At 41.1% G+C, this 27,541-nt stretch overlaps 2 protein-coding genes across 3 annotated transcripts; both read right to left on the bottom strand.

The window, feature by feature from the left end:
• Window positions 1-317: 317 nt before the first annotated feature.
• Window positions 318-13,641, bottom strand: LOC110504032 (homeobox protein BarH-like 2). The gene is made up of 4 exons (XM_021582827.2): window positions 13,244-13,641; window positions 5,484-5,799; window positions 2,334-2,418; window positions 318-2,015 (listed from the first exon to the last, which is right to left on the bottom strand). The coding sequence occupies exons 1-4, from the start codon at window positions 13,428-13,430 to the stop codon at window positions 1,716-1,718; spliced, it is 888 nt and encodes a 295-aa protein (XP_021438502.1). The 5' UTR covers window positions 13,431-13,641; the 3' UTR covers window positions 318-1,715.
• Window positions 13,642-24,397: 10,756 nt separating this feature from the next.
• Window positions 24,398-27,239, bottom strand: LOC110504031 (RNA-binding protein 7). 2 transcript variants are annotated; one of them, XM_021582826.2, is made up of 5 exons: window positions 27,016-27,239; window positions 26,373-26,535; window positions 26,187-26,268; window positions 25,993-26,068; window positions 24,398-25,754 (listed from the first exon to the last, which is right to left on the bottom strand). In XM_021582826.2, the coding sequence occupies exons 1-5, from the start codon at window positions 27,106-27,108 to the stop codon at window positions 25,407-25,409; spliced, it is 762 nt and encodes a 253-aa protein (XP_021438501.1). In that variant the 5' UTR covers window positions 27,109-27,239; the 3' UTR covers window positions 24,398-25,406. The 2 variants fall into 2 exon arrangements, with proteins under 2 accessions (XP_021438501.1, XP_021438500.1); XM_021582825.2 differs by having other exon boundaries at window positions 24,398-25,772; window positions 27,016-27,235.
• Window positions 27,240-27,541: the final 302 nt, after the last annotated feature.

Here is a 27,541-nt window from a genome sequence, read left to right as displayed (position 1 = left end):
CTTTCATATGCATTGCCTCGCGGCCTCGCCTTCTGGCGTATGCAGGGGATCTGTCATATCTATGACAAGCTTTTTGTGTCAACTCAGCTCGAACCTCTTGCTGCATGTCGGCAGAGGGTTTCATGTATATGTAGTTGCATTGCATATCAGATTAAACCAAAGATTCATTGTAGCATAGTGAGAGCATAAAGATATTTTTATGGATGAAGATTAAATAAGCCTAGGAGTACACTTAATTCTGGTTCAAATAGTGTTAAAATACAAATGTGGTTTCCTGAAAATCAAATAACCTTGGAGTCCATGCTTGTGGTCTGGTATTTAATGTTTTTAAAATAGTAATTCATATGATAATAATAATAATGGTGGACTTTCATCATTCATATGGAAATGATTGCCATTTTATTACGTGTATTTAAAAGCACAAAACACATGGTAAAAATAACAACATACAGAACAATGAGCATTTTGTTGTTCATGCAAAAATAACTATTCAGTAGCTTTCTAACAAGCATTATTTACATCAGAAAAATACTGTACTAGTTAATGTCAAACCAAAAATAGAATTTTTGTTTTAAAAAAGGAACTCTTTACAAATAGACATCTTTGGAAGGAAAGAACAGGAGGCCAAAGCGGAAAATCAAAGTGTTGACAACCAGCTGAAGACAGTTTTATGTGGGGAGTCTGTAAGGCAGAGTTGGAGGAGTGCTCCTTTGATGCAAAGGCCTGCGGGCTGAGAACCTCTCTAAAAGATTTTAAATGTTTGGCAGTTTCCTCGTTTCTTTGGCACAGGCTGTGATTTATTCAATTCTACAGTCTCTGACAGCTTAAGAGGCTTCCCTCGTGGCAGTAAAATCATTCTGCCCCAGAGTCAAAAGAGAAAGGTAAAGAATTCGATACACCTTATTTTTCTCCAAATGAAAATATAATAATTTACATATACTCTATATTTTTCTTTCCAGAATATTGCTACAGTATGTTACAGTGCATGTCTTTATAGATACAAATTGAAATATATTGTTTTGGAAACATCAAATGCAAAAGGAACATAACATAAGTTCATTGAACAATTAAACGAGACGATGCTGTGGCTCTGGGACAGAAATACAATTTCGTTCAAAGCTGTACAGAACAGGTACAACGTCAGTGTTAACTGTAGTCCAGAGCATATAGTATTTATGTATTATTTTTAATAAGCAAAAGTGAAACACTGTAAAATAACACTTAATTTATTATTAATAAACCTTGGTGTTTCTAGACTGATAAAACTTGTGATATCCTCTGAGAGAAAAAGGCACCATGACCAGTGTGGTCATTTCATGTTATGTTATAAGTACAATACTCAGGCAAACTGTATAGCATGTGACTAAAGGAGTCCTCTTGCAGTAGAACAAGCAGGTTTGAGGCTGGGGAGGTGATACTGTTGACACAGGGACAAAATGCACTGTACAATTCTGGATTTTTCATTTCTATGTACTGTATATGCCTGACACTATATGTAAACTCGTTTCATTCCAGTATACGGCGGAAGTGATATGGCAAAACCCAAATGATCTACCTATGAATGTCATCCAGTACAGTCAAACCTCAAACACGACTGAATAATCTACACCAGACAGGCTTTTTTCAGCGATCCTGAGCCACTACAGTAAGTGTTTCTGTATTCCAGTCAGCACCAGTCTTTAGCTGTTTCATTCATACATTAATAATTGTCTTATTTAGCTGGTGGCGTGTGTCTCTGACTGCATTGGGAGTGGCTGCTCTCGCTGAACTTGACCCTCGCTCACCGCCATGGGATTGTGGGTCTCTGTTGCCCCGGCGACCGTGCTGAGGTTCTGGGGTTCCGATTGGGGAGCTTTTCCGTGGGCCAAGGCCTCTTCGGCTGCGATCCTCATCCTCTCATCCTCAGCCAGCCTGGCCAGCCTTTCCTCTGCCTCTATCTCCTCGGTGGTGGGGATGGAGTTCTTCTTGGGCCTGCCCTTGGGCTTGGTGGGGGCCTCCTGTCCGCCCTTCAGCACCTGGAGCAACATAACGCACACAAACACAGACACGTGGCTCAGTGGGGTTGTGATAAATGCTGGCTGCGGTCAAAGGCAACCATGGTTATTATAGTAATTAAGGGAAGATGTATGGCTCTGAGCTGCCCCACATAGGGTCATTAATCTGGGGAGTTAACGATTTGAGACTTTTGTTCTCTGAGCTGCTGACCTGACTAGACTAGACTTTTGTGTCCCAGTCCCTCATCATCCCTCCAACTCAGTCATTTCCACCCTTACCACTCCTTCCCTTTACACTGACCCAGGGTCATTGTTGTTATGTGTGTGTGGCGCTCTCACCATTTTCTTCCACTTCATCCTTCTGTTCTGGTACCAGGTCTTCACTTGAAGTTGTGTGAGGCCTAGGGACTGGGCCAGGTCTAGTCTGCAGGGAAACAAAGACACACAGTACACACAGCAACTCAGGGTACATGTTTTTGAAACTTGAGTTCATTCTTTATAAGATGAAAAGCAGCAGAAGATAGACAATTGATTTACACAGAGAGGGTGTAGCTGGAGTAATCAAACTAAAATTAATGAGTTACTTTAGCTTTCCAATCACCTGTTGACTATCCTGCCCTGAAATGCACGCCATCATTAGCCATATACATTGTATCATCTAGATGGCGTTCCCTTTGGAGACTAGCTTGCATCCTAACCATGACTTTATAACCACATTCTGGCATGGTGCATCAAAGTACTGTAGTCTCTTTGATACACCCTCTTATGGTCCAGAGAGAGACTTTACACCTGCAGCATATAGGAGAACCCTTATTGAACATATGTAAGGGAGTTCAGTTATCCAATCATAGCATTTGTATCTGGATGTTCAGGGGGGTATGGAATCCTGGACACTTCCACCACATGTTCTGATCCATGACTAATAAGGATATTGGTTGGCGTGTAACATGATATCCCAGGAAGGGGGTCAGTGAAAGACGGATCAGCCTACAGAGGGAGGGGGCTTTATCTGGTTTTTGAAATGAGATTTCCGCCACATCTCAATTCTAAGTCCTTCACACTCAAATGAGTGGAACTGGCTTTCATTAGAGAGAGAGAGAGAGAGAGAGAGAGAGAGAGAGAGAGAGGATTACTACTGATCCATCAGCTTGCCCTCTGATCTTGTATCCTCTTCCTATCTTCTCATCCTCCCTTCTTTCCCGCCCTCACCATCTCTATCTGACCTGATTTGAAATGATTACATAGAGGAACATCAGTCCATACAACTGTAGACAGTATAGACAGCCACACGGCCTCAATGATTGAGTGCAGAAGAAAAGCGTGTGTGCATACTTTTAAAAAAAACAACACTCTACACCAAAAATACAGGCAAACCGCCCAGTGGAGAGACTAGAGGCAAGGAAAGTAATTTCAGGAGGGGAAAGCACCTCAGTTATTTATGGTCATTAGTCTTCTATGGAGGGAAACCACACACTCACAGCAACAGACTGCCATACAGTACTGTAGAATGACTCTGCTGGAGGCACTTAGAAGTCCTCTGTTTGCTGTTCAAGTCTCTAACCTGTATCAGCAGGGATTTTAGTTGCAGCTTAATGCATAATGATAATGATGATGATGCTGATTATACTAATCTCAATTAAATAAAATCATTACTGCCTAATGATTTAAATCATTACAGTCTGTGGTGTGGTGTTGGGGGCTTTTTATATGCTGTTTTCCTCAGAGCATTGTCTCAGTCAAAGACCACAGTGTCTCCAAGCCAAGAAATAGCTAAAGAAAAAAAAGCAGAGACAAGGAGTTATCTTTGGATCATAACAAAGTGAACTGGGGAGCATGCCACACTTGTGATGTGGGCTTTGAAAGGGGATTTTCTCTGTTTATGTTTTCAATCCAGCTGTGGGTTTAATTAGTTCATCACAGCCAGTGGGAATTTGATTATTGGCATTATACAGATTTGTCAGTGAGGACAGGGTGGGTCGTTTGGATCACCGCTGGGCTATTGTAGTCTACCTCAGCCTGCCTGGGAGTTCACAGGGGAGGTGTGGTGTGGCTCATTGGCTAGAACAGAGAAGTGTGATTTGCATTGAAGAAGAGATGCATTGTGGGAGCTTTCCCCAGAATGAGATGTGAATTAACAGGTTAGTTGACAACGTCACAAAAATAATGCGCACATTTCAACATGTCAGAACGCCGTGTGTTGTTGTGATTCTGGATGGCCAGATTGCTAGCAAAAATAACAAGAATCTGCCATGTGGGGAATCGTAGTTGGCTAGTTTCAGCTTGTTCTTGATACCATGTCTTGTTTTTACGTGTTTTTACTGATGTCACGTCTATGCTAATATGGCTAGCTAGCTAATCAACAACTGTAACGATGTGTTTTAGAGACAACAAGTGCTCATCCTACAAATGTATTTGTTTTCAATAAACATTGGAGACTAAAGATAGTTTACATGTTGTCAACAATCTAAGCCAACCCCGCCTGATTTGATTCATAAATCGCCAACCCATCTATAGACAGGGTTGATAACAAGCATGCTCTCACAATTCTTCTTCAGATTCTTCAGGGCCAAGGAGAAGGAACAGGCAGGTTTTAAAATAGTCAAGTTCCAGTAAATACACTGGTGCCTTTTTTAGTACAAATCTACAACAATATAAAAAATAACTGACCATTTTCAAAGCATTTTGTGGCTGTTGAGTTTTAGTAAAATAGTGATTTATCTTCTCGCTCTGAACAAGCTGTTGTAACCATGTGTTGCTGAGGTTTACTAGCTGTCTGGTGTTCTTGTTGCTCGACCAAAGGAAAATCTGAGGTTTATGGCTCAATATTAACTTGGGTTATAATGGAAATACGTCCGGTAGGCCAAATCTGAAAGTGGAGTTTAAAATAAAATGGAAAATGTGTTATGGCCGTATGTCAGGTCTCAAAAATGACCCAGGGACTGGAACCTACGACATGGATATTAACATGAATATTACCTCATCTAAATACAGTGTATAAAGCTAAATGCATTTTATATACACCTGCACATATATTACATGATTGGCAGTCAATCAATGGAGTATATGTCTGTTTGCTTGTGTTGGCAGATGTCCCGATTTTCTTGAATAGAGCAGTGTTTCTTTGTTGAGGCTTTTTGCTATTCAAAAGCTTATGGTTAAAATGTTGCTCTTGTCTCAACTAGAATGCTGAGGTAATGCCTGGATTAGATAACTTAACATTACATGACATATTGCCCAGGACATACATCAAAATGTTATGATGTTGATGCTGAACCTCTAGTCAGCTATTGCATTTGTTTTATGTTTTATGAAGTTTGGTTGCTTTCACAGAATTTCTCATTTTCACCAGCTTGACTGACCGAATGAAATACGGTATGACATTTGAGAGGTAGTATAATACTGATCTATCAGGAGGTAGCTTCTTTCAAGTAACCAATCAGACTGCTTTCATTTTGGCCTAACAGTGGCGAGATGCAATACGATACTGACCTATCAGGGGTGGAGAGGTACTTCTGTTTCTGGAACTTCTTCTCCAGGCCCATGAGCTGCAGCTCAGTGAAGATGGTGCGGCTGCGTCTGGGTTTCTTCAGCCGGGGGGTACTGTGCTCCGTGTCTGACTCGCTGCTGATGCTGACAGTTGTCTCGCTGTGGGAGGGCTCGGAGACCCGGGAGTGGTGCTGGGGGGAGAGCAGGGTCAGATTGGGAACCTGGCCGGGGGAGGAGGGCTGGGAAAGGTGAGGGGGCAGGTTGGGGGGCTGCCGCGTGATGACTGAGAGGAGGGGGTAGGCCCGCAGTGAGGAGGACCCTAAAAAAGCAAAAAGAGAGATAGGTCAGAGGCAGGGTAAAATGCAGAGCATTAAATACAATTGTACTTTTATATTCTCATTTTTAGTAGTGGTTTTATTTGGTACTGTATGCATCACCACGGATGGTAGTTTTTATAGACCTGTAATAATCATTTAGACTGGGTTCCTTTTCATTGCTCTTTTTTTACGAAAAGTGTTTTGACCTCTTTGATGTAGAAGGTTGTGATCTTAATGACGCACTGTGTGTTTTACTCTGCTACTCTGAACCCACCAATAAAAAAAATTCCTTGGCCAGATAAATGATGTGTCTTTGCCACCCTGAACACACACAAACACACTCACTCACTCACTCACTCACTCTCACACACACACACACGCACACACACACGCACACGCGCACACGCACACACACACACACACACACAAACACACACAAGGCTGTAAATCCAAAGTGACTATGCCCCTTGCTGTTTAACTCTCTCCCCCATGATTCATCTCTCTTTCTCTCGTCTTGCTCTCCACCCACCCCCCACCTCTCTTCTCTCTCTATCTCTTTATCTATGCAGACAGAAGCAGCGAGACGCCAGAATCAATAAAAAGTAACAAATGTCTGGGGTGGCCACCCACTGGAGCCAAGACCAAAGACGGCGCTCTAGCATAAACATAATATCTGGTGGAAAAAACCTTATGGCTTCAAATAAACAGCAGATCCCCATGGCATAATTTACGACTGAACTAAGACTGACATAGAAACTAATGCTCTGTCTGCTATGTGGCAGGAGAGAGGGATGTGCTTAGGAAGAAGATATGGAGAGAGATAAAATCCAATGACGGAGTAGAGAGGACATTATGCTGTCACATTACAAACACAGAACAGTCTTTCCCCTTGTGTCTTCCTAGATGCCTGTGGTGGATCTGCCTCTCTTATCTCTCCACCAACACATACTGTAGACAAGCTATATTATTCAAACCCTACATTCACAACTGAGAGGATACACCCAGGCAGACCGTGGTCTTAAATTTGTATCCCCTTTCTCTGACATTTTCAGTAATGTTCAGAAGTTATGGGAGCTGGTGTGACAGGGGGTTGGTTGGTTGGTCTGGGAGGTAATGGTCTGGGAGGTAATGGTCTGGGCGGGGGGGGGGGGATTACTCGCTGCAGCCTGCTCCTACCATATCTACATCCCCTATTCTCTCAGACAGCACCTCGGGCTCATCCCTATATACATGACATCACGCAAGACATCATCGCATGGCACTGAGCTCATCACTAATCGTTCACCTCGGTGAATAGCTGCTACTGCTGCTGTCTGGACATGATGCCTCCTTCCCTCCACAACGCCTTCCCTCTTTTTCTCTTTCTCTCTTTCGTTCTCTTTCTCTCTCTTTCTGTTACTCTCCTATATTACCGTTGTCTTTGATGTTGAGATTGTGACAAACTGAGGGGAACTGTGCAGATGTCCTAACTTGATTTTTATTAAATGGCATATTTATCTCTGTTACATTTTAACACATATATTTATCTTTCGGAAATATATTGGTATTATTATGGAATAATCCAAAATACACAGATATATCATAACATAATAAGTCCAAGTGATGAATTGTTCCTGTCATTTTAAATGAGAAGATTGATTGAAAAGAAAGAACGGAAACATCTTGATTTCTTTCACGTTCTTCAGGAAATCTCCTGTCAGTGCAGAGCTTGAGCTTGTCTTTAGAGTTGTGACAGCTGTGTCTTTTGGATGCTTGTCAGCAGGGAAAAATCAGACCTCATGATGACTTTCCACTGACAACTGAGCTGGCTTCCTGAGCCCAGATCTGACACATTGTTGACAAGTGCCAATGCCCGGTCAAAAGTCTACAAATAAACCATTTGTGTAGCAGGGAGAGTGCACTCTGTCCATGCTAAAGCACACTGATACTCTTGACAAGCACAATCGGAATGATCGGACTGGCACGTGCTTGTGGTAGTCATTACAGAATAAATACTTCCTAATAATAGACCAAGAATAGTCTGGAAACATTTGATACACACATGCCTGTTTATCATATATAATCGATAATGTAATCGTTATTGAAGTTTTTAAAAATGTAGATTTTTAGAGTTTAAATCACATTATATACAGTACCAGTCAAAAGTTTGGACACACCTACTCAATGAAGGATTTTTCTTTATTTTTCCTCTTATCTACATTGTTGAATAATAGTGAGTAGATCAAAACTATGTAACAACACAAATGGAATCATGTAGTAACCAAACAAGTGGTAAACAAATCTAAATATATTTGGGATTTTAGATTCTTCAAAGTAGCCACCCTATGCGTTGATGACAGCTTTGCACACTCTTTGCATTCTCTTAACCAGCTTCAACTGGAAACTGGAGGTGGGTTGGGCCATTGTCCTGTTGAAAAACAAATTATAGTCTTACTAAGCGCAAACCAGATGAGATGGCGTATCGCTGCAGAATGCTGTGGTAGCCATGCTGGTTAAGTGTGTATTGAATTCTAAATAAATCACAGACCATGTCACCAGCAGAGCTTCTCCATGCTTCTCGGGTGGAAACCACACATGCGGAGATCATCAGTTCACCCACTTTGCGTCTCACAAAGACACTGCAGTTAGAACCAAAAATCTCAAATTTGGACTCATCAGACCAAAGGACAGATTTCCACCGGTATAATGTCCATTACTTTTGTTTCTTAGCCCAAGCAAGTCTCTTCTTATTGTTGGTTTCCGTTAGTAGTATTTAATTTGCAGCAATTCAACCATGAAGGCCTGATTCACGCAGTCTCCTCTGAACAGTTGCTGTTGAGATGTGTCTGTTACTTGAACTCTGTGAAGCATTTATTTGGGCTAACATTTCTGAGGTGCAGTTAACTCGAATTAACTTTTCCTCTGCAGCAGAGGTAACTCTGGGTCTTCCTTTCCTGTGGCGGTCCTCATGAGAGCCAGTTTCATCAAAGTGCTTGATGGTTTTTGCGACTGCACTTGAAGAAACTTTCAAAGTTCTTGAAATTTTCCAGATTGACTGACCTTCATGTCTTCAAGTAATGATGGACTGCCATTTCTCTTAGCTTGTTTGAGCTGTTCTTGTCATAATATGGGCTTGGTCTTTTACCAAATAGGGCTGTCTTCTGTATACCACCCCTACCTTGTCACAACACAACTGATTGGCTCAAACGCATTATGAATGAAAGAAATTCCACTAATTAACTTTTAAGAAGGCACACCTGTTAAAATGAAATACAATCCAGGTGACTACCTCATGAAGCTGATTGAGAGAATGCCAAGAGTATGCAAAGTTGTCATCAAGGCAAAGGGTGGCTACTTTGAAGAATCTCAAATATAAAATATATTTAGATTTGTTTAACACTTTTTTCGTTACCACATGATTCCATATGTGTTATTTCATAGTTTTGATGTCTTCACTATTATTCTACAATGTAGAAAATAGTAAAAAAAATAAAGAAAAACGCTTGAATGAGTAAGTGTATGCAAACTTTTAACTGGTACTGTTTATCATTTGAAGGCATTAACAATGGCAGTTACTCAGTAGAATGAGTCACCATTTTTCTGTTTGCAGGGAAATCTCCAGCAACAAGCTCATTAGTTGTTTGATTTTTACTCCTTATTTTCTGCACCTTTTCTCTTTGTTTAATTGGATTCCAAGATGATGATTCAAGACTTGGCATTCAGAGGCCAAATGAACCTACAGCAACATGTATTGCTTTGGGTACATCATGTGGTGACAGGTTGAGAAGTGTTACATTAGACATATATTTCTTCACTCAACAGCCGTCTTGCCAAGCCAGCCCAAGTCAAACACTGCAGGGATGGGATGGGCAACAGGGTATGCTACTTTTTAATCTGTTTCAACTCTCACAGATCAGTTAAGTGCCAATTTCAACTCAAATTTGGGTTTCATGAGATGTTTTGAGGTTTCTAGAATGTTATGTGTAGTGTTGTGATGCTATTTTCTAATTGTCAGATGGTACTTGTGTACCAATACGAATGCATCGTGTGTTCAGTGCAGCTTGCATTACAATCTACTGTAAACATTTTCTGTGTGTGTGTGTGTGTGTGTGTGTGTGTGTGTGTGTGTGTGTGTGTGTGTGTGTGTGTGTGTGGTGGTTGCATGGGTCAATACTTACTGTGTTAACAGAGACATGATCCTACTCCTCAAGCTAGCCTCGTGGTTAATAGCAGGCCTTATTGTCTGTGGTGGATTAACTGTAAAAATGGGATGAAAACCCTTGGCTCTCCCTGCTTTCTTCCCTAAACCCTCAGTGGTGGCGTATGACTATGCTGCAGTACCTGGGCCCCTCGAGGTCCACACCCTCCTATTTGGCCATTTTTCATCGCACTGTCATGTGAGATTACGCCGGAGTTGATCTTTATCTCTCTCACCTCCTTACAGAAATCCAACTAAAAGCCTTGCCCTGGGTTCTGCTGAGAGATAAGACTCCAAATGAAATATTGTAACCCGTCATTACACTGTTCACAGCTCCCCAGCAAGGTAATGTTCTGCTGGAGGTCAGGTCTGTCTAGCAGGTCTATCACTCCTGTAGTTGTACAAGGCACAAAAACGAGAGCAGAGAATACGCTCTGAGCTCATCAACTGGTTTTACTGTGTACACTGTCGTAAGGGCATTTGGCTTGGTACAGGTAAATGGACCGTTGTGAAACATAAAGCAGGGAACAGAGAGGCGTGATCTGTGACAGATAAAATCATCACAGAAAAGAGGGGATTGCCGGATCAAAGAGAGGAGTAATCACTTTGTTGACATGTTGAGTGGCATCCTACTAGTTGATGCCATATTACATCAAGAACAAACAAACAGCTGTTAATTTGGGTAAAAGCCCTCCAGGCCTCACAGCCTGGTTTGTTGCCTGCCCAGCACCACTGTCCTATAGCAGCCTCTACTGGTAACTGCTGGAGCAGAAGCTCCACACCGTAAAAATATAGAGTTCACGTTCACTGATGGGGACCACATCAGGCAAATGGCCTTTCACTGGCCCTGGGCCTATAAGCCTGCCAGCTTCTATATTGAGCGTTACAAGACATTGTGCGGGACTATACTGTGTCTCACACCTCCTCAGCTACGAATAAGTGGTGGGCACTGTGTAGTGAGATGTGGGCTGGTTACTCTATCCATCCATCACAGGGCTGCCAAAACCCTTTACAGTGCCCTCTGGCACACACCGAAACCCCACATTGCCTGCTATTTATACCTTTGTCACTGTCATCATCAAATTGCAGCGGCTATTATTTCATAGTTTAGGCAATTATCATAATAGTTACTTGAGAGAGCAGTAGTCAACGTTGTTTTGACTCATAACAGCAGGATAACCCCTTTGAGAATGGATTCCGAAATGCTGCTGCAACTGAAGGACAAACGTGTGACAGTCTTTCATGCCAAATGCTTTTTAGGAAAATTAATTTGTCAATTCCCTGGATAATTATAACACGGTGGTGAAAGCTTTTATGACTGACTGCAGAACAACAGTAATTGTGTTTAAATGACCGTTGGTAAGCCATGATAAGTGGGAAGAAAAGGGAGTTGATGATGATGATTTACAGAAATCAAGTGCTGCTAGATATTGTGTAAACAAAGCATTATCTGTGTCTTTACACTTTGTGCCAATGTTTTGTTTTTTGCTTTTTCAAATCTGCTTGTATTGATTAAGGAATTATTTTATGCAATAATGATTTGTTTTGATTGGCCTTTCTGGATACTGAATGAAGAATGAAGGTAGTCTTCCTCACTGAAACAGTTGGATCAAGTGCATGTAACCCATGCATTTATGAGTTGTGCTGCAATTTACGAGATGACAATTGCAATGAATCTCTCTTCACAAAGCAACATACTTCTATGAATAAAGGTCATTGGGGCTGACTTGCACACTTTATCAGCATACTGTAAACGTTCATGGTGTTTGCACAATCAACTGTAGAGTCAGGCAGACAAATGTCCATCAGTCATGACATACTAACCTTGCCCTTAACCACCATGTACCTGCCCTTACCAATATCAAACCGGGGAACTCTGGACACATCTTGCAGCCCCATATACACAGAAAGAGAGTTAGGTAGAGGGCATTGCCCATGCTTCAGTAAATGCAAAGTGGCAGCAGTAAAAGTCATTAGGCAAGGCTCTGGGTTTAGCACAGCGCCCACATTAATCCTTCTGAATGAGGACAAGTGGCCTAGAGGTTACGGCTCTAGAAACCAAAAGCCTGTTGTTCAACTAAGTGCAGGGTTGGCTGTTGTGCGTTCTGAGTTTGTGTCTTTTGTCAGAAGAGAATATGTTAATTTAAAAGTGTCAACATAATTAACGGGGAACCAGGTTTCACTTTACAAACCACCTTGATTCCAACACTGGGACTTGGTTCATCCTGTATCTATAACATGAACCTAAAAGACTGATGCTGATAATGATCTGAATGTCAGGATAATATATTAAACTAATAATCTAGACTGATTGGAGGGATTTACTGATTTCATGTGAGACGGTATATTGAGAATTGTTAAATAAATGTTATAGGTCCCAGTGCATTAGGTTTTAATTGTGAATGAAATAAAATGGAATTACAGTTAAACTGTGAAATAATGTTTAGGGTTGGAAAAGGATTGATTCATTTCTGCTGTTTTAAAAAAGAAATTCAAACTATCAAGTCTAATAAATAGGTTACTAAAACCCTGGGGTCTACATTAAATCTACTGTACATGTTGCATTTATTTGGTGCTTTTGATTTCATAATTTCACGGGTTAAAGTTACATGACAAAATCTCTGTAAATAGCAGGCTATCACAATAGTATTCTCCATAATATAGACCTTTGATAAATATAGACAGCAGGCCAAACACGAATATAAAAGTCCACCATGAGTAAAAGTGCAAGTCAGGCCAGTCGCCTGAATTCATTTTACACATGGTCCATTTCTATAGTGCGCATCTTGCATTGTTAAACATTAATTGACAATCATGACGTCTAATGTGATTCTGGACCTGTCCCTGTTCCGTATTTTCTTATATTAGAGTAGATTTATCGAAAATAAAGTCATGCAAATGCAGCTCAATTTCTCCAAAGCTGTTATTTGACATGTAATAGATTCTGCACAGGTGTGTTGCGTCATGTTATGGTCTCTACTGACAACTGAATGTAAGATATTTTGTCAATACCCCTAATATAACCATTAGCCTTAGGTATTTCGTGATATGAGTAGACACATGATGGACGATCGCCTGAACGTTACAGAAGAATAAGAAGAATATGCCTATAACTCACTCTGTTCATGATAAACAAAATCAGATGTAGTTTTAATACAATGATGATTAGCATTCACTGCATGCATATAAATATTATATATAAACCATTAACACCATTATGCATTCATCAGCATCCCTTGATTTGACAGAGTTCAAGCATATTCACTTACCCGAACATGAGTGCAGAGGTTTAGGCCTAACGATGAGTGAAGGGCATACTGAGTAAAGAGAAAGTTTCTCAAAGTAATCACAGGTTTCCTTGGAAAGAATTTCGTCAATCATAAAAGTCTTGTAGCGACGCCTGGCTGCTTTCAGCTGTACCGGGGAGGAGAGTCTCAACTCGGCTTGACAGTGCATGATTTCCCGATGTGCTTGACTTTCGCACTGTGCCCAAATATTAACTTCAAAATATCAAAACGAAACCAGTTCAAACTTGAGAGTTGGGTGTCTTCAAGCGATTTATTGATGCATTTTAGTTTTCCGTTTTCGGAACAGGCTTGCTTTGTTCTATCCCTGAGCGGTACTAACTGCAGTTGCCTTCAACTTGAGCGCAGTGCGCTTCAGAGTGGTTATTATGATCTCAGTACAATGTGCCCGGACGCGCCGCTATATATAAACGATCCCCCCATACACATCTTTACTGCATGACACTGCAGATGTCAATCAACGTCTCTCTCGCTCTCTCTCCCTCTCTCGCACTGTCCCTCTCTCTCTCTCCCACTATTCAATTAAATTCAAGGCGCTTTATTGGCATGAAAACACATGTTAACATTGTCAAAGCAAGTGAAGTAGATAATATACAAAAGTGAAATAAACAATCAAATGAACAGTAAACATTAATCTCACGGAAGTTCCAAACGAATATAAAGACATTACAAATGTCATATTATGTTTTACAGTGTTGTGACGATGTGCAAATGGTTAAAGTACAAAAGGGGAAAAAAATCAACATAAATATGGCTTGTATTTACAATGGTGTTTGTTCTTCACTGGTTGCCCTTTTCTTGTGGCAACAGGTCATAAATCTTGCTGTTGTGATGGCACACTGTGGTATTTCTTTCACCCAGTAGATATGGGAGTTTATCAAAATCGTTTTTTTTTCGAATTATTTGTATATCTGCGTAATCTGAGGGAATTATGCGTCTCTAATATGGTCTAGTATGGTCTAATGCGTACTATCTCTCTATGAATGACAGACACACTCTCTCTCTCCCTCAACCGCTCCCTCTATCTCAGCGCAGCCCAAACCGGTCTCGCTCCTTCGGTCTTCCCTATATACAGTCTAATTGCACAAGGAGTTTAAAAACTATATGATATGATACAATATCTCAGATGACCATTGGATGTATTATTATTATTATCATTATCATTATTATTATCTGCTTTAGTATTAGGCCTAACCTTTCATCAGCTAATTATTTGTTCATATTATTTCTCGAAAATCAATATGACTACTGATTTTGAGACGCAACTCTCAACCTCGGAAATTACCTGGATGTGCATAGTTAATTGTAATAGAGAAGTGTGTAGCCTACTAAATAGAATGAATTGAAATGTTTGGTCATACAAAAGCATGATATTTTGTCACACGCTTCAGGCCTATTATGTTAGGCCCACCTGGTGGGATTACAATGAATGTATAGGTATGCTACGTATGCATGTAGTCTATTTGATGCATTTGGGATCACAAACAAATAAAAAATATACTATTATTATTGTAATAGCTATTCTTTAAAAGCAATCAAGTGATAATAAAAACGACTATACTAACTGATGGGAATAAAATTAATGAATGTGTATGTAGGCTATGTAGGAATGAATGTATTTCATCAATTTGGGCATACACACCAATCAAAATCATATTATTATGATAGTAGCTATTCTTTAAAAGCAATTAAGGGATAAGAAAAACGACTATAAACGAACAGTAACACTAAACATGTTTTGCAGTACAACGCTGATTGCAGTCTACCGCGGGTATAATTATTGTGAGTTGAAAGATAACCTTTTAGCCTTTGTAATTTCTTATGCACTTGTTTTACGATCGTATTTTCTATTCCAAATTTACTTTCGCAGCCTAACACAATAACACACTAACGGTATTTTTTTAAATGGTAATAGCAGATTATTATTATTTTATTGTTATTGTTATTTTATTGTTATTGTTATTTGTTTATTATGCCGTTATAACGATTTGTAGTCCTATTTGTCAATAAATTTGACGTTAAAACCAAAAAGCGATGGCTTGGATATATTTGCGGTTTTAAGTAAGGTTCTGTTCCTTTTTACTTGCAAAGAAAAATGACGTCATTCAAAGATGTATTATTTACCCTCAATTTAACTTCTGGCTTTATTACTATCAAGTGTTGTCGAATACCTATTGGCTATAGGATAACTTCCTAAAAGCGAATACCTATCTATTTTAAATGAAACACAGAGAGGACTAGGCAATTACTGATTCGTTTGTGTTTGTGGGTAACTGCCAATTGCCAGGTCGCAATTGTAAATGAGAACTTGTTCTCAACTTGCCTACCTGGTTAAATAAAGGTGAAATAAAAAAAATAATAAAAATATGCCTACTGTCTTTCACATTTTAACGTTTGGGTCTTCAAAATGTAATTTAACTAAAATCATCTAAATTATTTAATTGATTTCACCAGGAAATAAACAGTTTTAGGCTATATATCAACTGCAGGGCCATCGGAAGTAATTACAGAAAATTGGGCAAAGTATACAAGAACACTGATAAATCAGTAAGTAGGCTTAGAGAAATACATTGTATTTTATTGGTGAGTCTTATATGACCCTGCAACAGTTTAGGCATATGTCAGAAATTGTTTTATAGGTGACTGATAACAATACTCCACCCGATGCTAAAATGTCCAATAAAACAACTGATTATCTTACTCATAAAGTGAGTTAAATAATATCGCCCAAAAGTCCATTATAACCTATTTTCATTACTAGTTATAGATGCAAGGGATATTAGTCATCACTAACACATCAATTGACAAGTGTGATTTCTTAGCTGGCAGGCTGTATATTTTCCGTATGTTTTCCAATATGCCTTCAGGGGCTTCGTTATGGTTGGACGAGGAAACTTCAACAGCGCTCCACCTTTGCTCTCAGTGGAACATTTAAAATGTATTCCTGCTGAAGTATCATAAACTGAGATTGTAATACAACATATTTAATTAAAAGTTACAGATAGGCTATAATGAAAATGTAGGCTCATATATCACCCGATTGCTTCCCTGAAACGGCTCAGATGACCAACTCAATGTGCAGTTCAAAGGACATTATGTACATTTCAGATGGCTCATTTTATTATGTGTGTTTAAGCAGAAGAAGAAAGACCACAGCAGCGCTAACATCAGACGATAGTGTCAAGTTTACACTTTGAAATGGTGGCATGAACAGAAATTATTATAATTTTCCCAAGCCGTGGGGGTAAATATACCTCCCTGCCAGTGGCGTGTATTCAGGGATGCCAAGGCAAGCCATGCAAAAAATGGACTAAGAAAAAATACATTAATAATAGTTTATCTTTTGTCTCTGTGTTTCATAATGTTCCTTCAATTCCCAAGAGACTGAATGTATCTCACAGGAGAAAACATCCGAGCGAGGGAAACAGCGCCCCGCTGTCTCTCTACGTGTAGCCCATCTATCTGATGCGGTCTGGTCCAAACGAGTATGACATTGTTGCCGCCCGTAGCATCGAGGGCAAGGAAAGCCAGCGAGCATCTGGCCTCTCTTGACAAAAAAAGTATAACATTTGCCAATCAGCGTTGAGCTAAACCGAGCGAGACGAGCTGTGAATGGTTACGGGGAACCAAAAAAATGTGTCAAGAGAAACCAGTTTGTATTTCGCTTCACTCCTATCAAATCCAATTTAGAGCACACGTTGACAGAGAAGCTTGAATTGTTACATCTTGTTGTGCTGTTGTTCTCCGGTGGCTAGCTAGCTAAAATGGCCCCTTTCCTAAATTAGACATGGATGGAGAAAAGGATTTGTTGTAGCCCTGGCCTGAGAGGATGGAAGGGCAATATGTAACTAGATGTAGAAAGCTAATCTTAACTAGCTAACGTTGCCCGTAATTGGAAGTTAGGATAGCGAGCAAACATTTCAGCCAGGTAGCCTAGGCCAATAAAAAATAGAAGCGTGTACTCTATGACCGTTTCGTCAACATTAAAGAGGAGGATGACATCGGCGTGGTGAATCAACATCTTTTCTACGCACACACAGAAATCAGAGCCATGGACAGCCACATCATATTTAGCTTATGTTGCTTGGACTAAATTGTTTGTTTCATCTTTTGTCACTGTATTCGACTAATGTTACGAACCGGCTCGTAGGCCATAACAAAGAGAGAGACAACGCAGAGATACATAAATAACTAAAATGTATGTATTAAATAAAGTAAACTAATAAAAAATAACAATGGTGTGAGTGGATGCGTGCATAAATGGTGATAATGAGTGGTGTTGAGAGGTGCCAAAATAAACGAATACAAAGAAGTCCCAAAATGCCACACCAGCAAAAAAAAAAAACGGTGTCTGCGTGGAGAATCTCTCCACTTGTGTCCCATTTTGCCCACCGAAATCCTACTGAGGAAAACAAGATCAGGGAGAAAGAATACGGCAGACATCGTAACACTAAGCAGAGGTGATTTGATGATGTTGAAGTTGAAATGTTGCTGGAATAGTGGAGGCAGCTCCTGTTTTCTTTGCGATTTGGCATTACTCTCTGTGGTGTTAAAATCAATAGTTGTTTAGTGGCCCGCTTGCTTGACCATGTAGTTCATGTTTAACAGAATAACTTTAGACCGTCCCCTCGCCCATACCCGGGCGCGAACCAGGGACCCTCTGCACACATCAACAACATTCACCCACGAAGCATCGTTACCCATCGCTCCACAAAAGCCGCGGCCCTTGCAGAGCAAGGGGAACCACTACTTCAAGGTCTCTGAGCAAGTGACGTCAGCGATTGAAACGCTATTTAGCGAGCACCACAGCTAACCGTTTCACATCCGTTACACATGTCTGTGTCTGTGTCTGTTACTGTACGTACAATATGCTTTGTGTTCTTCACTGGACAGAGGTTGCTATCCGGTTTTGTGATAAAACAAAGGTGTGGTTGCATTTATTCTGCCACTGTGTCTTATTGTCGCTACCTTTAGGCCTATACAGTGGATGCGGAAAGTATTCAGACCCCTTGACTTTCTCCACATTTTGTAACATTACAGCCATATTCTAAAATTGATTCAATTGTTTGTTTTCCTCATCAATCTACACACAATACCCCACAACGACAAAGCAAAAATAGGGTTTAGAAATGTTTGCAAATTTATATGGAGAAAAAAAAAACTGAACTATCACATTTACATAAGTATTCAGACCCTTTACTCAATACTTTGTTGAAGCACCTTTGCCAGAGATTACAGCCTCAAGTCTTATTGAGTATGACGCTACAAGCTCGGCACATCTGTATTTGGGGAGTTTCTCCCATTCTTCTCTGCAAATTCTCTCAAGCTCAGTCAGGTTGGATGGGGAGCGTCGCTGCACAGCTATTTTCAGGTCTCTCCAGAGATATTCAATCGGGTTCAAGTCTGGGCTCTGGCTGGGCCACTCAAGGACATTCAGAGACTTGTCCCGAAGCTACTCTTGCGTTGTCTTGGCTGTGTGCTTTGGGTTGATGTCTTTTTGGAAGGTGAACCTTCGCCCCAGTTTGAGGTCCTGAGTTCTCTGGAGCATGTTTTTATCAAGGATCTCTCTGTATTTTGCTCCGTTTATCTTTGCTTCGATCCTGACTGGTCTCCCAGTCCCTGCATGCTGAGAAACATCCCCACAGCATGATGATGCCACCATCATGCTTCACCATAGGGATGGTGCCAGGTTTCCTCCAGACATGACGCTTGGCATTCAGGACAAAGAGTTTAATCTTGGTTTCATCAGACCAGAGAATCTTGTTTCTCATGGTCTGAGAGTCCTTTAGGTGCCTTTTGGCAAACTCCAAGCGGGCTGTCATGTGCCTTTTACTGAGGAGTGACTAACGTCTAGCCACTACCATAAAGGCAGAGTTCTGTCTTACTATCCAGGTCTGTGCCCAAACATTTGAGCTTCTACTTTTAAAAATCCACCTTTCCAGAAACAAGTCTCTCACCGTTGCCACCTGCTATAGACCACCTTCTGCCCCCAGCTGTGCCCTGGACACCATATGTGAATTGATTTCCCCCATGTATATTCAGAGCTCGTGCTGTTAGGTAACCTAAACTGGGACATGCTTAACACCCCGGCCATCCTACAATCTAAGCTTGATGTCCTCAATCTCACACAAATGATTAATTAACCTACCAGGTACAACCCCAAATCCGTAAATATGGGGCACCCTCATATCATCCTAACCTTCCCTCCAAATACACCTCTGCTGTCTTGAACCAGGATCTCAGCGATCACTGCCTCATTGCCTGCGTCCGTAATGGGTCTGTGGTCAAACGACCGCCCCTCATCACTATCAAACACTCCAGCGTGCAGGCCTTTCTAATCGACCTGGCCCGGGTACCCTGGAAGGATATTGACCTCATCCCGTCAGTAGAGGATGCCTGGTTATTCTTTAAAAGTGCTTTCCTCACCTTAAATAAGCATGCCCCATTCAAAGAAAATTAGAACCAGGAACAGATATAGCCCTTGGTTCACTCCAGACCTGTCTGCTTTTGACCAGCACAAAAACATACTGCATTAGAATCGAATAACCCCCGCGATATGCAACTTTTCAGGGATGTTAGGAAACAATTTACACAGGCAGTTAGGAAAGCAAAGTCTATGTTTTTCAAACAGAAGTTTGCATCCTGTAGCACAAACTCCAAAAAGTTCTGGGACACTGTAAAGTCCATGGAGAATAAGAGCACCTCCTCCCAACTGCCCACTGCACTGAGGCTAGGAAACACTGTCACCATCGATAAATCCATGATATTTGAGAATTTCAACAAGCATTTTTCTACAGCTGGCCATGCTTTCCACCTGGCTACCCCTACCCCGGTCAACAGCCCTGCACCCCCCACAGCAACTTGCCCAAGCCTCCCCCATTTCTCTTTCACCCAAATCCAGATAGCTGATGTTCTGAGAGATCTGCAAAATCTGGACCCCTACAAATCAATTGGGCTAGACAATCTGGACCCTCTCTTTCTAAAATGATCTGCCAAAATTGTTGCAACCCCTATTACTAGCCTGTTCAACCTCTCATTCGTATCGTCCGAGATCACCAAAGATTGGAAAGCTGCTGCGGGCATCCCCCTCTTCAAAGGGGGAGACAATCTAGACCTAAACTGCTACAGACCTATATTTATCCTACCCTGCCTTTCTAAGGTTTTCGAAAGCCAAGTTAATACAGATCACCGACCATTTCAAATCCCACCGTAACTTCTCCGCTATGCAATCTGGTTTCCGAGCTGGTCATGGGTGCACCTAAGCCACGCTTAAGGTCCTGAACAATATAATATCCGCCATCGATAAGAGGCAATACTGTGCAGCTGTATTCATTGACCAGGCCAAGGCTTTTGATTCTGTCAATCACCACATTCTTATCGGCAGATTCAACAGCCTTGGTTTCTCAAATGACTGCCTCGCCTGGTTCACCAACTACTTCTCAGACAGAGTTCAGTGTGTCAAATCGGAGGGCCTGTTGACCTCTGGCAGTCTCTATGGGGAGCCACAGGGTTCAATTCTCGGGCCAACTCTCTTCTCTGTATACATCAATGATGTCGCTCTTGCTGCTGGTGATTCTCCGACCCACCTGTACGCAAACGACACCATTCTGTATACTTCTGGCCCCTCTTTGGACACTGTGTTAACTAACCTCCAGACAAGCTTCAATGCCATACAACTCTCCTTCCTTGGCCTCCAACTGCTCTTAAATGCAAGGAAAACTAAATGGATGCTCTTCAACCAATTGCTGCCCGCACCTATCCGCCCGTCCAGCATCACTACTCTGGACGGTTCAGACTTAGAATATGTGGACAACTACAAATACTTAGGTGTCTGGTTAGACTGTAAAATCTCCTTCCAGACTCACATCAAGCATCTCCAATCCAAAATTAAATCTCTAATTGGCTTCCTATTTCGCAACAAAGCCTCCTTCACTCATGCTGCCAAACATACCCTCGTAAAACTGACCATCCTACCAGTCCTTGATATCGGCGATGTCATTTACAAAATAGCCTCCAACACTCTACTCAGCAAATTGGATGCAGTCTATCACAGTGCCATCCATTTTGTCACCAAAGCCCCATATACTACCCACCACTGCGACCTGTACGCTCTCGTTGGCTGGCCCTCGCTTCATATTCGTCACCAAAACCACTGGCTCCAGCTCATCTATAAGTCTTTGCTTGGTAAAGCCTTATCTCAGCTCACTGGTCACCATAGCAGCACCCACCCGTAGCACGCACTCCAGCAGGTATATTTCACTGGTTACCCGCAAAGCCAATTCCTCCTTTGGCAGCCTTTCCTTCCAGTTCTCTGCTGCCAATGACTGGAACGAATTGCAAAAATCACTGAAGCTGGAGACTCATATCTCCCTCACTAACGTTAAGCACCAGCTGTCAGAGCAGCTTACAGATCATTGCACCTGTACATAGCCCATCCAACTACCTCATCCCCATACTGTTATTTGTTTATTAGATTTTTTGCTCCTTTGCACCCAGTATCTCTAATTGCACATTTATCTTCTGCACATCTACCACTCCAGTGTTTAATTACTAAATTGTAATTATTTTGCCACTATGGCCTATTTATTGCCTTTCCTCCCTTATCTTACCTCATTTGCACACACTGTATATATACTTTTTCTATTGACTGTATGTTTGTTTATTCCATGTGTAATTCTGTGTTGTTGTTTGGTCGCACTGCTTTGCTCTATCTTGGCCAGGTTGCGGTTCTAAGTGAGAACTTGTTTTCAACTAGCCTACCTGGTTAAATAAAGGTGAAATATATATTTTTTAAAGGCCTGATTGGCGGAGTGCTACAGAGATGGTTGTCCTTCTGGAAGGTTCTCCCATCACCACAGAGTAGCTCTGGAGCTCTGTCAGTGTGACCATCGGGTTCTTGGTCACCTCTCTGACCAAGGCCCTTCTCCACGATTGCTCAGTTTGGCCGGGCAGCCAACATTAGGAAGAGTCTTGGAGGTTCCAAACTTCTTCCATTTAAGAACGATGGAGGCCACTGTGTTCTTGGGGACCTTCAATGCTGCAGAAATGTTTTGGTACCCTTCCCCAGATCTGTGCCTCGACACAATCCGGAAAATTCCTTTGAACTTATGGCTTTGTTTTTGCTCTGACATACACTGTCAACTGTGGGACCTGATAGAGACAGGTGTGTGCCTTTCCAAATAATTTCCAATCAATTGAATTTACCACAGATGGACTGCAATTTTTATTGCGTGAATATTGATGAGAAAAAAACAAAAGAATTGAATCCATTTTACAATAAGGCTGTAAAGTAACAAAATGTGGAAAAAGCTAAGGGATCTGAATACTTTCCGAATGCACTGTCTATCACGGTCACAAGGAATTAACAGGTTATAGAGCAAACAATGCAATTATCACAACACATAGGTTGTAATATTACTTTTTTGGGGGATAGAGTTGGCTTCCCCAGTGATTTTACCCATGCACCGCTACTACAGACTCTATGTAGATCACAGCCGCCATGTTCAAAGTGTGAAGGATTATGGGGAAGAAAACATGGAGCTCAGCATGGGAAAGATTGGGCTCTTCTGGGTTTGATGGATTGATCAAAGGGAAAAGATGAGAACAACTGTGAGAGGCTGCTGCTGTCTTTAAAGTTGGGAGGCTGGATGGCGGGGTCAATGGGGTTTGGGTACATTGGGGGTTTGGATACTTTGGCACCAATGAACCCTGCAACCTGAGTGCAAGAATTTGAGTTGATGGAAGCAGAATCCTGGGCTGCAGGGAGGGAAGGGAAAGGGGTGTGCTTCTATATAAAGGCGCATCATGCACCCCAGAAAATCTGAGGGAGCACAAAGTGTGAGGATGGCTGGACTATCTGGTCAGCACCATCTGTACATTTTTATAATTTAGCATTTTTCACTTGAAACAGCTTTTTCCTGCAATCTAGAGCCATAATCATTAAGTTCAAATAAAAAAAAAATGCATTTTTTTCTGCATATCTAAGCATACCTCTTGAGCAGTCTATATCCTCTTGACTGGTTATTTTTTTTAAATAAGAAACAAGATATACTTCTCTGCTAAAATCTGGGTAAAAGATTGAAAGGAATGAGTCTTAAGTACATTTAGTAATTGCCTGTTTTTCTAATGTCTACCAACCTTGTCATATAGTTTGACAATAGCTATTCTAACTTGATTGATAGCCTGAGATGGATTATTGGTATCTAGTTGTGAGGTTGGGAGATTGGGAACCTATCTGGGCTAAACTTCACAAAATTCCTAGGTGGCAGTAGTATTATAGAGAAACAAAAATATGTATTTTTTGTTGTTAAACAGGACAAATCTGAGGCAGTACGTACCCGTACCCCCTATGGGCATGACGCATCCGTCTATAAATCCACACAGGAGCGGCCACTGACTGTGCCTCTAATCCGTCTGCTCTAGTGCTAGAGACGCCAAGCAGATCAATCAATTAAAACAGTTAGGCCCAAGCCAGCAAGGGTAATTACAGCCTTTCCAGTACTGCCTGTGACAGGGAACTGAGGATACTCTTCATTAGAGTCACTTCCAAGCATCGGCGCGGAATCTGACACTTGCCAGATTAAGCAAGACAAAGGATTTAGTGTAGTGGGAGCAAATGCACTTCCACCTTTGGACCCAGAGCATTATGGGGGATGTACATGTTGATACACAACGGGAGCAGTTGTTAGCGGCCTAAGCACTTTTGGAAGGGTATACTATGACCTCAACATGGACATTAAGGGATTTCTGCAGGCACTTTGTTGTAAGCAAACCTTTTCAAAGGGCATCACATACAGCAGAGCCACTAATTGTAACATGAAGTTTCAAGCCTGGGCTAAAACAATGCCCAAAGTAGGACTAATTCCATGGCTGAAAAATGGTTTATAATCATATCCAAAGGTGACCAGGCATTAACGCTACAGCCTACCATAAATAACACCTAATTTGGTTGCTTAATTGATGGAAAGGTGACAATTCAATGATACAGGTCAGCAATGATATGATTGTTCCACCATCTTGACAAGTTAGATTGCATAGAATATCTGTCACACTTTGTAACTTAACTATGTAAGCAGTTAGTGCCAAAGATATAAACCTTCACTTAAATGAGCATGCTAAATAGAGTCGACTACAGTTGGCTTGGTCATCTTCCTGCGTCAATAAAGGGGTGTGTGTGGCACAACCTGCAGATTACTTTAACCCACTGCATAAGCATATTGGTTACACATGGTCCATTAAAAGACAGACAAGTCAGGCATGTGTGCGTGATTAACTGCATAGTTCACATCTGTGACCTCAGGCACATCTGTAAGAAGTACCAGTTGTAGCAACATTTCAATGGATGTTTTCAGAGTAATGCTTTTCCTGTAAACAGAAGGGGAAAAAAAAGAAAAAAAAATGGTAGACAAATTATTTTTATGCCAATATTTCATGAAAATATCTAGTTTCACATGTACATGGAACCTGTTGGGTATCTTACAATTGTAAAGTCCTCAAATTTAAAATAGACTAATCCAAAAATCACATTTGCCATTTATAGTTGTAACATAAGAAACAAATGTCACAGTAAATTTCAGCCTATAGAGTGCTGCGGGTGGAATTAGATTACATAGTACCAAATTGTTTTTAAATACCTGAGCAATTTACCACAAACAGTTGAGCACCATACCTTGTAGAAATTAAATACCAATTGACAAACGGCTTAGCTTTTCAAACAATATTTAAAAAAAAAAAAAAAAACAGACAACCGCCCCGTCTAAGGGGTATAATAATCAGTTTTGATAGATTTAACAATTCTCCAGAGGATGGTATGAAAATCAATCTCCCAATACATTTTTTTCAATTTGTCACAGTAAAACAACTGGAAAACCCCATTGGTAATTAAAAATAAATCAATCTTGTTTTTACTTGGACACAGTCCAGTGTATTTAAAAAATAAAGTCATTATCCTAAACATATGACTAACAGATTGTTTAAAAACAATGCATCTCCTGAGCTTGTAATTGTGTTTTTTTCCCCCTCAATATGATCAGGATTTACACATTGAGTGTGGCATCCTGTAAAATTATAAAATATATGTCCTTTAAAGTGAAAAATATTCACAATAGTCCTTAATTTCCATAGTGCATCAGTATCGTCTCCACCGACCATCTCTGGAGCCGTCCCTCCACCTGTCATCTCTGCTACGGCCGCCTCCGCTGCTCCCGCTCCTGTCGTCATGGTGATAGTGTTCACCTCGCTGGTCATCCCGCTGGCTGCGGTGGTGCCGGTTGGAGCCGGTTTCAGAGCCTCCTGGGTAGCGCTGGTCCCTGCCGCTGTCCTGCTGGTACCCCTGCCTGTTGCCTCGAGGTGAGGAGCTGTCCTGTTGCCAGGACCCACCACCTCCACCACTCTGTAGCTGCTGTGGTGGTGGCTGCCCCAGAAGCCCGATGCCGCCGGCTGGGAAACCTCCATTCACGCCCAGGAGCTGCTGCATCTGCCACATGTTGTTCATCTGTTGAATTCACTTTTACTGATCCATGTCAACTGGTTAAATGATCATGTTACAGGCCACTATGTAGTACAGTTTGTCATATGCTCAGGATACAATGAAATGGTTACTTGCAGGTTCACGTCGCAACAATGTGACATAAGTGTCACTACTGGAGATGAGGATAGTGTGTAATTGAATGGCTTGACAAGAGTAATGTCAGTGTGGATGAAGGTATGCTCACCATTGCCTGTCTCTGCAGACTATCAGGAGAGGAGAAGGTCCTCTGGATGGACCCCTGGTCTGGGCTCTTGTCATATCTGCACAATAAACATGTAATTCTATATCACAGACAAATAGAGGCTATTGATGCACAATACATTCCCTACATATGCATACTAACATTGTTGTAGGATTTTGCATTATGTTACAACATACCTGCCCCCAGCCCCATGTGGATTGGGAGTATTCACAGGGCTTTGATTCTGGGAGTTCCCTGGGCTGTTAATGTGACTGCTTCCTGTAAATATTTATCCAAATAATGACATTTCAATTGCAGGCAGACCCTAGTAAAATATTAGCAAATAAATGTATATGACTAGTATGGGGTTTACATTAGTTTACCTGCTCTGAACTGTACTTTGAGAGTTCTTCCAAATAGAGTTGCCCCATTGAGCAGGTTCATGCCATAGGGTACAGACACCTCATGCTTGAAACAGACAAATCCAAACGCTTTCTGTTTTCCATCATTGTCTTTTGGAATTTTCACTTTGAACATAGGTCCTGCCTGCGTCAAAGAGAAGACAAAACAGACGATGGAGAACACAACTGTTAAAAAAAAAAATAGTTAGCCACTGTGCTCGCGGACTTTGTGTGCTAGCTCTGGTCCACGCGGATGCATCGGATCTGAACTGCATGTGCATCCGGGGCCTGCTCAAGTGTTTTATTTCATGTTTTGGATTAACGAAACCCTGCGCGCTGGGGATCTATGAAAGGCGACAGATCAGAGGCAACTTGTAGTTGTCGTACAATGGACCAGAGCTAGATATTTGTTCGCTAATATAGCTAGCTAACGTCGTTGCTGCATACTAGTAGGTAGTTAGCTAGCTAAGGCTGAATTAACTATATTGATCTGGATAGCTAGATAATTACACGGGTCAGAAGCTTCCACATAATTGTTTGTCGAATAAGTTAGAGAAATTATCGCAATTCATTTAGCTAGCTAACATTAGCTATATCGTATCTAGATAGTTCAAAGCTACTGCACCTGTAAAAAGAGCTCGAATAAAAGTTCTTCCGTCACTTTTGGATCCAAATTTCCAACAAAGAGAGTCCGGTCTGCTTCATCCGCTACTCCCATCTTGCTTTAATGATATCTAATGCACTTTATCAGTATGTAAACAAATTACAATGCACGATTTTTATACAGTTGTTCCGTGGTACGACCGTAAAGTAAAACTGCCATCATTCGTCAACTCGAGTTGCAATAACCATGATGTTTTGCGACATATGCCATTGAGCTCCGGTAAAAAAAAAGGGCATGCCATCAAATAAACCAGTGGTGGAAAAATGACCTAATTGTCATATTAAAGCACAAGTAAAGATTGAAAATAACTGAAGTGAAAGTCACCCAGTAAAATCCTACTTGAGTAAAAGTAAAAATAAAAATAAATGGTTTTACATATACGTAAGTTTCAAAAGTAAATGTCTTTGTTAAAATATACTTCCTTATCAAAAGTAAAAGTATAAATAATTTCAAATTCCTTATATTAAGCAAACCAGATGGCACGATT

This window comes from Oncorhynchus mykiss, chromosome 24 (assembly GCF_013265735.2).
Source record: "Oncorhynchus mykiss isolate Arlee chromosome 24, USDA_OmykA_1.1, whole genome shotgun sequence".
In the NCBI taxonomy this organism is placed as follows: domain Eukaryota; kingdom Metazoa; phylum Chordata; class Actinopteri; order Salmoniformes; family Salmonidae; genus Oncorhynchus; species Oncorhynchus mykiss.
This window is presented reverse-complemented; position numbering and strand designations above follow the sequence as displayed.